This window comes from Aphidius gifuensis, linkage group LG5 (assembly GCF_014905175.1).
Source record: "Aphidius gifuensis isolate YNYX2018 linkage group LG5, ASM1490517v1, whole genome shotgun sequence".
In the NCBI taxonomy this organism is placed as follows: domain Eukaryota; kingdom Metazoa; phylum Arthropoda; class Insecta; order Hymenoptera; family Braconidae; genus Aphidius; species Aphidius gifuensis.
In genome coordinates this window covers 14626931-14639467 of record NC_057792.1, presented here as the reverse complement: position 1 = coordinate 14639467, position 12537 = coordinate 14626931, and the positions used below count along the sequence as shown (strand labels likewise).

The 12537-nt window shown below is 23.9% G+C and overlaps 1 protein-coding gene across 16 annotated transcripts in view; it reads left to right on the top strand.

Annotated features, from left to right (window-relative positions):
* Window positions 1-12537, top strand: part of LOC122857705 (MAP7 domain-containing protein 2) — an 87162-nt gene that overhangs the window by 37541 nt on the left and 37084 nt on the right. The window contains exon 1 of one of the 16 annotated variants that reach the window (XM_044160014.1): window positions 4103-5399. The exons of 14 other annotated variants lie outside the window; for them this stretch is intronic. In XM_044160014.1, the coding sequence (XP_044015949.1) occupies window positions 5195-5399 (205 nt within the window). In that variant the 5' untranslated portion in view covers window positions 4103-5194. Of the gene's footprint in view, window positions 1-4102; window positions 5400-12537 lie in introns of those variants that run through there. One more of the 16 variants, XM_044160010.1, reaches the window with a different exon arrangement.

The following is a 12537-nucleotide window of genomic DNA, read 5'->3' as shown; positions in this document are numbered from 1 at the left end:
CGTCACAATGATCGAACTTGTAAATAAATATACTGAAAAGATTTCATGTTCCACCAGCTTGGACATGACAGTTCTGCACCAATGAAGTAGTCTATTTATTTTTCTTACTATTTGTATTTATTTTTTTAAAAATTATATATACTTTTTTTTCTCCATGTTGAATAAACAAATTGTAATTTTTTTTTTTTTATTTATCATTTTATGTATTTTTGAAATTTATGATTTTCTGGGTAAATTTTTTCTTTTTTTTTTTCTTTCGTTTAATCAGTTTATGATCAACTGATGAGCGGATGTTAATTTGAGTTAAAAAAAAATATATTTATAAATAATTAAATATTGTTTTTTTTATTATCAAATTAATCAAGTAAATTATTTTTCTTGTTTATTCAAATAATCAAATCTGACTCGACAAATGATAAGCTTATTTTTTTTCCTTTTTTTTTACTCGTATCATTTCGTTTGGGATGGGCAAGGTCAACTTTGAAATTTTCCTCAGTTTTTGTATATAAAAGTGGTGGATTTGTAACGTCGCCATTTAGACAATGTTGAAGTGAGGGAGGTTGCCAGGGGTGACGCCTTGGCGCCAACTTGGAGGGTCGATAACTGTGACAAAAACAAGTACGATAATTCTAATGGTACACAATTCTTCTTCAATATTGTTTTTTTTTTTCTCTTATTTATTTATCAAACAAATTCCAATATTTTTCTTATCGTTTATCTGTAAAAGCTATTTATTTTCTATTTTTCAAACCATGAAAAAATATTTTAAAAAAAATAGCCATTTAAATATCTATTATTTTTTTGGAAAATAATTTTTTTATTTTTCTAGATTTCTCTTGATTTTCATGGTGATTGAATTGATTTAGATTTTCTATTTTCTTGCATCAACAAATTTATCATATTTTAAAGCCATTGCAATTTCTCAAATACATATTTCGAAATAATTGGCAATTGCATGACAGAAGGACACTTAAAACAATTTTCTTATGAAAAAAAAAATATCAAATTAACATAAATTTACGTTCTAATTCATTGGTTACTGGGTTGTTTAGAAAATTAGATTTTATTTAAATTTTTAAGCTGTGATTACTTAATAAGTATTTATATATTTTGCGACTACTCCGACAACGATGATGATGATGATGATGATAGACTCCAACACTCCAACATATTTATACATGTTTAATTTTTTTTTTTTTTCATATTATATACATTCATATTAGTCTAGGGTTGATTAAATATGTACATTATTTAAACCAGAAAAACTCTAAATACCTCTTGACATATATTTTTCTAAATATTATCATGCAAAATATGAAATGACTTAATTACAAATATGTCATGTTGTCGTGTGTTGCTTTTGACAATCTCCCGATTAACTTGTCGTCTGTTGACTGTAAGAAAATCACTTGCCCAACCCAACATGCGTTACCCAGTCAATTATTTTGTTACGGATCACTGTTGCTACCACTTGTGCAGGTGCAGTACAGGAAGTACATCAAAAGTGCATCTTAAAAAAAAATGCTACATGATTACTTTTATTATTTAGAAAAATTTTATCGTGTGTGTCTTTCAATCATCAAGATAATTACAACAAAATTAGTTTAATTTATCGAATCTTAATATACACTCTTGATTAGAAATATTTTTTTTTTAAATTCAAATCAAGTTTGAAGCTGTTTTCCTTTTTCAGTGCAATATCTGACATGCATATTCAACAGGATCTAGATAAACTAGAAATAATATCAATACCAAATTTTTATTATTTTTTTATTTTACGATTTGAGGTTTATTGTTTGTTTATTTATTTATTTTTATTGCAACTAATTCTTTCCGGAAGTACGCTTCAATCTTGCACTGTTCTACTTTTTTTTATAGTCCTCAATTGTCAAGTTGCATTATGAATATTTTCGTGGAAACTGATAAATTGCAAAATATATTTTTAACTACATTTTTAACAAAGAAAATTATTTTTTTTAAAAATGTAGATAAATTTTTAACAAGACTTGAATATTATGTTATTAGACAATATGAGAAAAATATGATATTCTATTGTGAATAATAATTTAAAATAATTAAAATGATGAAATATGAAAGATGAAATATATAAAAACTTGGTGAGAGTTTTTTTTTTTTTAAATTTTACTTGAAAATTTATTACTTTTTTGCTCGTAAATTCATGAACAGTTTGTTTAAAATTATTAAATTGTTTTCGTTCTAGTTCTCTAATAGTTAACCTGAATTTTTGTGTATAAAAAAATAATAAATATAAACAACAAATGCCACAATTTTTTTTTCTAATTACAAAAAAATAAAATAAAATAGAAACTCAAATTTTTTTTTTGTATTTTAAATTTCTTTGGATCAATTATTATTATTTTGACAGATTGAGTTTAAAATTTAAATTTTTTGATTAAATATGACATTGAGATTACAAAAGACTAGTGTCATGTAAGCTTCTTAAAAATAAAAAAAGAAATGCATCATTCAGACAAAACGGTTGCTATGTTAATAAAGAATTAAAAAAAAAAAAAAATCATGATTCTTGTTGAGCAAAGAATAACGGGTATTGAGCTTGAGTGAATTTTCATTCGCACTCGATTCGCTGGGTTGACTCCCCAATGACTCATTTTTCATATATCATAAAAAAAAAAATTTCATATCTTTATTTTCATCTTTTGTTTATTTATCATTTATCATAAATATTTCCTATTTATTATACACCTAATGATAAATAACAAAAAAAATTGTCTTTCACAAAATTTCACATGATAATATCATTTCAAGTTTGTAAATTAATTATAAAGATTAAATCATGTCAAATGTTTAAGCAAGTATATTTATTTATTTAATTTTTCACTTATGAAAATCTAGATTATTTAAAAGCACGAACATACTTCAAGTGATTAGCTGATTTAATAGAATAAATTTAATTAAAAAAAAAAAAAAAAAGATTAACCTAATAGTTGTATTTAAATGAAATGATTTTGTCGTATTTTTTTTTTTATGGATCATTTGATTGAGATCAGTTTGGATGATGTTAGAAACACTTGGTAAATAAAACTAATTGTTAGTATGGTTGAACTTTTTTTTTGAATTTTATTTAGACGTGTTAAAATTTTTTAAACAAGTTGGCTATTCGTAAACGGTGATCATCTAGACATGGGTGATGAGAACTCACTCGGTCGTTTTCAGTATCCTGATCACGCACACGGAAAAGGTCTCTCTCTTTTTTTTTTTTTTCTCTTTATATCTCTCTTATTTATTTATATACTTCAAGAGTCAAGTGTCTGCTCATAAACTTTTAACATTAAATTGAAAATAAAATAATAGAAATTTTATTAAAACAATACACTGCAATAATACCTGTTTCAAAAAAATATTTAACTAAATGTTTTTGAGTTGAAATATTGATAGATTAAATATTGACTTTGTGTAAAATACATGCATGCAAATAATTAATTATTCATTAGCCAGTATAAATCGTATCAATGATTCCAGTTTTACAATTTAACCACAATGTTGAGAATTGTTGTTTACAGAGTAAAAAGAACCTTTAAAGTTTAGAAATCTAATCTTACACAATATTCATGCAGATCTCTGATCAATAATTTTTTTTTTTTATATATTTATTCATTTAAACTTATGCAATAATAAAATATCAGATGATCCATCAAACTGATAAAATACAAAATAATACAATACCATTTAAAAAATTTTTTTTTTATATAATCTTTACAAATAATTTATCTCTTTTCAATTTATTTTATTTTCTTATCAATTTTTTTATATTTTATTATTATCAAAATCAACAGATTGTTAAGTATTTTAATATTAAATTACAATCAAACAATTTGATTAAGAAAAATAAATACTATTTTTGCAATTTTCAATTATTATTTATTATTTTATTTTTATTTTCTTTTTTGGAAGTTAATTTATTTTTAATTTTCTTTTTAATCATCTTATAAATTTTTTATAAATATTTCTTTCTTTTTTTTTTTTAATTCTCTTTCTCGCTTATAATTTTTTATTATATATTTTTTTTTCTCGTCGACAACAGTCGGGAGTTGCCGGCGCTCCCAATGCGCCACGGTCATTCAGTCTCGATTCGAGCGTTGTCACGCGAAGACCTAATACTGATACACTTGCACATAAACTCGTTTATAAAAATTACTTGATGCCACGAGTTTATAAACCGGCTGTCAATCATCTCAATTGTCAAACAATTTTTACCATTTAAATAATAACGCGCCAAATATTTATACATTTCTTTCAACTCCTTGACAATAATTTTCCATTTTTTAAAAAATTTTTTATTCAAAATTTAATCACACTATATGATGATATTAATTATGTGCCATTTGAAAAACTTTACGTGCTAGTGATAATATATACTCAAACACGCGTAATATTTTTAAAAACAAATTCCATTTTTTTTTTTTGTAATATGTAATATTTTTGTATGAAAAAATAGAAAATATTTATTTAAAAAAAATATAGAAAATTGGCTTATTTTAAAGCCAAATACAAAATTAATCTTAGACAACTTTAAAGGCTGCATTTTTTATAAAACAATATATATATTTTTAACAATATTATTATCTTTTTGTTAACGATAAAAAAAATAAAATAAAAAACGTGTTTATCAGACATAAAAATATTTCTGACACATTGAAAATAAATAAATGAAAAAAACACAAAACTAAAGCAATTTAAACATTTTTTTTTTTTCAAAAAGTTAATGACGTATAAATTATTTATTTCTTTATCCATTTAAGCTCCAAAAGAAATCAATTTATTTATTTTTTTTATCTTGAAAAATAATTTTTTTCATTAATTATTATTATATTTTATCAATAAAGTATATTATTATTTTGTTATAAATTATATAATTTTATAAAATTGATATGAAAAGTTGAGTGGCCGAATGAGTCATACAATTTTACAAGTCAACTTGTTAATGACACTTGGTATCAATTGACTGTAATTTTTATATCACTGGGACAATTTTTTTCTTGTTGATTTTTTTTTATTGTTGACAAAGTTGGTTGTGTTTATTACAAATTTAAAAATTAATTAGTGTTGTATATAAAAAAAAAAAAAGTGAAACAATTATTTAACGGATAATGTGCGATTGTTTGGTGATTAAAATACGAAAACAACAAATTTATTATTGAATTTTAAGTGAAGAATGTTGACAGCTCGATCAGGTCCACTTGGGGTCGGTCGAGTACCAAGGACCCCAGGGCCTGTTGAGGGTAGTGATCATCTATTTCTTTTACCTGAAAGAGCACTTATCATGGACACAACACATTTACGACAAGATTTAGCTGGATTAGATTTTAATCTTCATCTTAATTTACTTCATACTGCTCCACGTGGAAATGTTTGGCTTTGTAAGTTTGTTGTTGTTGTCTTTTAAATTTTTTTTTTTTCAAATCATCTAATCGAATTTTTGGTAAACACAAAAAATTATACGTCAACATGGGGTATGATTGTTGGGTTCCGCATCAGTCCACCTAATCATTTATACCTTTTTTTTTTTTTTTAATTAAAAACCAAGGGTTACAGGTAGATGATCTGTAATCATTTTGTATCTTCAATATATATTTTTGATGATGCATGATTTCGTTTGGTTTTTAAAGAATAAATATTTAATAGAAAAATAAATACAATGCTTGATTGTAGAGTATATCAAGGAAGCTTTACTGATCTTAAAATAAAACCTCAAAGTTAAATTTTTTTTTTTTTAATTTAAACAATTTTAATAGTAACGGAAAATTTTCTGTGTATGTGGCTAGAACACAGTTTTTAAAAACAGATTAAAAAATATATAGTTAATTATTATTATTAGTATTGAACAATGTTTTGATAATGGATTTATAGAAAAACATTAAAAACAATAAACAAAAAATACATCATAGTGTTGAAAAAAAATTACACCATGGGCGTGCTTCCGGTTAATAAAAAAATAAAAAAAAAATAGAAAAAAAATCCATTAGGATAAATGAATAGAGTTGTTGATCGATTCTTGATGTAACCAAGTCAGTCGAGTAACACATTTGCAGGGTATAAAATTATTGAAGATTTTATTATTAAAAAAGCTATTTTTTACTTTCTTTTGTTGCTTGATAATAATATGAAATTATATTTATTACTTTCTCTATGATGACACCTTTGTCTAATTTTATTTGATTGACATTTGCATAGGTGACAAGCTGAGCTCATGATTATTAAGTGTCTTTGTTGTTGTATTTTATTTTTTTCAATATTAATTATTTATTTTTAAACTGCTAATGATCAGAAATATATATCAATGTTGTTGGTTATTTCATATCATCTGACAGATAATTTTAATCAAGTGTCAAATTTAAAGAACCAATCGTTTTTAATTAACTTGTTTTCACACTCATCATTTATATAATTAAATTCAACATTTTAAATATTACAATATTTAAAAATTTAATTATCCAAGCATGAATAAATTTAATTTAAAAAACAAATTTTTATATTTTTTTTATTTCAAAATACACATTCATTTATATCAAATTTTTTAAAAATTAAAATTTTTTTTTTTTTTCGTAAAATTATTTTATGACTAATCAAGTGAAATTTATTTCAAATTTTAATTTTTTTTTTAATCTTTATTATGCATATAATAATTATTGCTCTGTTCCAAATAAAAAATAAAAAAACTTTCCATTTTATATATTTTTTCTAATTTTTTTTTTTAAACTTAAAAAATTTCACTTGCAGTTAAATTTTTTTATTTTATTCATAATATTTTTCGATGTATGTGAGGAAAAAAAAAAATAAATAAAAGTGACTAATAACAAGTATAATTAGTCATTATATTTGAATTATGAAAAATAAAAAAAAAAAATGTAGACACTGTGTGAAAGAAAAAATAATAAAAATGTCGACATTATTGTTTAATGAATAATTATTTAAAAATATAATAGATAGTCTAGTAATTTCGTACGATGCTTAAAAAGAGGGATAGTTTTTTTTTTTTTAATATTTATTGATGAATTAATTGGTGTGTATTTCAGTAAGTTTAAATATTACATTGATAAAACCGCCCGGGGCATGATCTAAATATTTTAAATATGTTCCGGTGGCCTAGATGGAGATTATTTAATAAAGTTATGTTTAAAATGAGACCCTGAGGGGTCACAAGCTTTAGGAAGTTACTCAAAAAGACAAACACTTTTTAAAATTAACATCCATGAACAAAAAAAATAATAATAATGCGAAAAGATTGCGCAAAAAAAAATTAAAACCTGTGAGCTAAAAGTTTTTGTTGTTTTTTTTTTCAAGTAACATACACCAGTATTTTTTTAAATGATAATTAATAGTTGTAAAAATGATTCAAGTAAAAAAAAAAAATAAATTAAATATGTAAAGCTTTTAGTTGTATTTATAATGAGTGTCTTTGTTGTCATTTAAAATTTTTAAATTGTCAGTTAATTTATTCACTTTGAATGATATCATTTTTGATGACGACGATGATACAAGGAAATAATGATTTATCAATTGTTTAATCACACATAAAATATATATAATAATCTTAAAAAAAAAATGATTTTATCATTTTATTTATATTTCAATTATTTATTTATTTAATGGTCAATTACTTATCAAGAAAAAAAAATACAATGCACGTGCGACTGATGTGAGAATAATATTTAAGATAAAAATATATTTTTTAAATAAATATAGTTTCAAATTACCACTACAATTTTTTCCCACAAATTAACCTTAGTAATAAATTTTTTTTTTTATTTATTTAAATATAAATTAAACAAAAATTTAAATTAATAAAATAAATGTTATTTTTTTTGTTTGTTTCAGGTGAGTACTCGAGTGTCTTATTTACTAAGTATAAATCATTTCGATATGATGAGGGGTAATGTAATAAATATACATATATATAAATAAATATTTAATGATTATAATAATCATTAAGTATTACAATTTAATGATGCTTTCACCTGTTTAAATAATTTATGGATGAACATAAGGTTAATAGATGGTATATGCAATTGAGGCTAAATCTGACCGAGTTGAAAATTTGAGACAGACATGTTAGATATTTTCTCAAGTACATAAAATAACATTGCTATAAAATATATAAACTTGCTCTTAAGAATTGTATGGTGTTGCAGGAAGCAACTTGCTATTTTTCTTCTTTTTTTTTTTATATTTTCTTTTTATATATTTTACTGTTGACGCGTATACAAGTTTGATAGCTTTGGTAGTTCACGATTGGCATAAAATCATAGACTTCTTATTTCATTCAAGGTAATTACATTTAATCGATATTAATTTTAAACCAATCTTAAATGTATAACCATTTAAAAGTTGCATTCACTGACACTTTAATCGTTATCTTGTGTATAAATGACGGCAAAGTTATTCACAAATACATTTTTTAATTTATTTATATATATACATAAATTTTGCTTTTATTTTTTTTTTTTTTATGGATTATCGAGTTCTCGTTGATTGATCATACTGATCCTAAATATTAATTATAATCGCGAAATTATGAAATCATTATTAACCACACCTCCCGGAAATCATGAGCAAAAAAATTGCGTGTTAATATATTTTTGAGTATATAAATAGTTAACGGTTTTTTATTGATGTATTATTTTTTTATAAAATTAAATTAAAGACTAAAATAATTTTTTAACAATGAAAAATTATTATTCAATTTGTTTTTTTTATTTTTCACAATCATTTGCAATCTAGTAGTATTTTTTTGAATGTGAAAAAGAAAAAAATAATATATACTATTTGGCATCGAAAATCATGGCTGACGTGACATTTATTTTTTCACTTAATACACCCTTTTTTTTTTTTTTTTTAGTTTAGCATATAGTAACATAACTTTTAACGATTTAATACGGAGAATATTATGTAGTGTCCAGTGGTCAGTCTTGTATAATATATCGATTTTTCCGTGTCATAAAAATATATCATGTTGAGGCAAATGCCCCGAGGAAAATGAACAATAAAATTATATAATTACTGACATTTTACAACAGTTATGAAAACAAGGAATACAATATAATTTTTAATTTTTTTTTTTTGATATTATCTTGAGAGAAGTATATAAAGAGTGGGTAGATTTGTGAAAAAAAAACATGAATATTTATATTTAAAATTCTATCAGTTGAGTGCACGAATAAAAATTGTGAAGATAGGATTTCCTACTTAGTAAAGAGCTAAGTCAAGTGCACTGATACACGATATACTAAATTTTTCAAGTGGAAGTGAAAAAAAAAAATTTTTTAAAAACTATATTCACAGCTTATTTCTGTGAAAAAAAAAAACAATAAAATATATACTTTAGTATAAATAATCTGACAAATATACATAAATAAAATGAAAAAAAAAATAAATAAATAAAAAACAAGTAATAAAAAATAATGAAGATTAATTTAACGTGACAATCTAATGCTTTTGTTCTGTCACTAGATCCAATATAGTATTCAAAGATTTGCAGCAAGTTAAAATAAGGGTAGAGGAAGGGGGTAAGAAGGGGGGGAAAGAGTGTTAAATCACGAGATGGTGTAAAAGAGTAGCCATAGAAAATAAAGGTGGACACGTGATTACGTGAGGTCGTTATCGTCGTGGTCGCGTTCTTCACAACGCTGCAGGTGCAAAGGCCAGCTGCATACAGTCACGCTGCAGCTACCGTTTCTATTTGTATCCTCCTCTTTTACCTCTTTATATGTCTTACTCATTTTACCTATAGTCTTATATATCTTGTTTTCTATTTTTCAAGTCGTGATTCATGTCCCCCTTTTTTCATCTCATTCAAATTTTTTTATCACTTTATTTTTTATCATTTATTTTTCATGTTATTTATCAGATTAAAAGTGAATGCATTCTTCATATATATGCATTAGTTATTTGTCAATTTTATATTAACATAAATTTATGCATTTATACTTGATAATAATTACGTGAAAATAATTATACAATTTTTTTTTTTTTAAATATATTTTATCAAGTTTTAGAGAGAGCTTAAGAATTATATATGAATTTTATATTTAAAATTATTTTAATTAAATTAAATGCTGAGTAATGCATTGATTAATAGGATCAAAAAGTTCAAGAATTTCTCATTTGTTAAATTTTTCACTATTTAATACGTTAAGATATGTATATAATCATATTTATCATTAGAGCTTGAGAAAGCACATCATTTTTTAATCGTAAAAAATAAAAGAATAAACAAATCGATTTTTGTATCAATGTGTTGAGTTGATTGAAAGCTTTAATGATTTTTTTTTTTTTTTTTTTTTTGCAAGTAGCCTCATTTAATATTGACAATATTGTCAATCAAAAATTTTATGTCACGTTTAAACAATGCAAACATTTGCTAGAAAAAAATATTGATATTTCAAAAATATATACTGTAGGAAAAGTATATGGTATAGTTAGTATATATTTATTGGATTTTTTTTTATGATAATACTCCTGGTTTGTTAGAAAATTTTGTAAATATTGCTCAGTCATTCAAATAACAACGCCCTAACGTGATTAGTTACGCACGTGTCAAGTCTGCAGGTCGATAGTCTATACTTATTTATTCACGATTGCAATCAAACACCTGCTTTCAAATATTTATCGACTGAAAAATAAAATTTTACATAATTATCTTGAAGCACGATGACAAATTAAAAGGTCAATTAATTTTTATTACATTGATATATAATAGTAGTTTAAATTAATTTTTAAAAATGTCAACATTTGAAAGCGTTTTTTAAAAAGCTAATTTGATTCAATATAAAAATAAAAAATTTCGATTGAACTGTCACTGTATAACAGGATTATATCGGCTTTTCCAATTTCGATAAAAAGATTTCTCATATATTTGACAAGAAGTGTTTAAAAAAAAAAATCTTAAAGATCATTTCAGTTGAAATATTCTTATCAAATAAAAAAATCAAATATGGACCATTTGTTTGATTAAATAAAGGATTTAAAAAAATCCATCATCCGATGTTATACTGGTCACAATATACAACGGTAGTAAATTAACTTTTAACGACCTCGATATTCTTTAGGGAGCGATTTCAATCTAATAACTGGTATATGTGTCTAACCTGGTCACATGCCGTTACAAACGACGCTTTCTTACTCATACTGTCTCCAGTAATCTAATGTTATTTCCATAAATTTCTGATTGCACTCTGTAGATATATATAAATCCTTTTTTTTTTTTTTCCAAATCTAATCTAACATATCTAATTTCACTTTTAATCTTTACATTAATTTCAATGTTAACCTCAGCACACTTTGATTTAATCATACATATCAAAAACAAATATTACACTAATAATAATAATAGAAATTTATATATAAATAATCTACCGCAATTCAATTGTTTTTAACAATAAAGTAAATTCTAACAATCAAGTCAGTTAGTACCAGACAAACCGTTAATTTGTCTTCATCATGATGATTTTAAAACTGTGGTTTGTCTTGAAAAAATACCCTACTCATATAGAACGGATGATTATTATTTTATTTTATTTTTTTTTATATGTTTCGACAAAGGGAGTGCCAGTGAATATAGGTACTCTATGGCGATCTATAGTTTTTTTTTCTGTGTATGCCACACTATATTTGTGCGGGGGCGAGACACAAATACGCCCACTAATATTCTTCTTCATCGTTCTTTTGTTGTTATCCCTTTTTTTTTATTATTTTTTTCTTATTTATTTATTCAAGTCCTGCCAAACCACTCTTCTCCAATCTCTCTTTTTTTTTATATACATATATCATTTGGTATATATAGACAACTTTGGTTGTTCTTTTTGTCTTTTTATAAATCTCAGAACATCAATAGAAATTTGATACGTCCTTAGTTGAAGATCAAAATCAGTGTTTTGATTATTTACAATTGAATTGATGATCATTGTGATGATTATTCACTGTCTTGTTCTCAATAGATTCAAGGTCTTCCGGGATCAATGAAACTTTTAATTTCAAATTTTTTTCTTAACCGGTAAAACAGTTATCCTGTTTACTTTTGCCGACAATTGTCGACAAGATAGATTTTTTTTTTTTGGGCAAACGTTTTTACCTTGTGTGGATTGTCGATAATGTTAACTCAAATGGTAATAATTGTGTAAATATTTTTTATCTTGTGATGATCTAAAAATGAACTTTCGATTTTATTAGAGTCTAGAATTAATTTTGTGGAAAGTTATATTGATCAATCTGGCGTTTTTAATTTTTTTTAAATATTATTTTCAACATCAGGTTTTTATTGTCTATATAATTGTTGTTAATTTAACAATATTTATATGAGGATTAACTTGAAAGATGAAGACTACAGACTCAAGAAGTTGGCATTAATTTTAGAGGAAAAAAATATCGAAACTCGTATGTTTCTTTTTCGATTTTATTTTTTCATTTGAATTTAAGTCGGTGATTCGATAATATCAATGAATATATTCATTGATTGAGTAAGCCCAGTGTTGAATGTGTCATCTCTGGACTTTTTTGGAT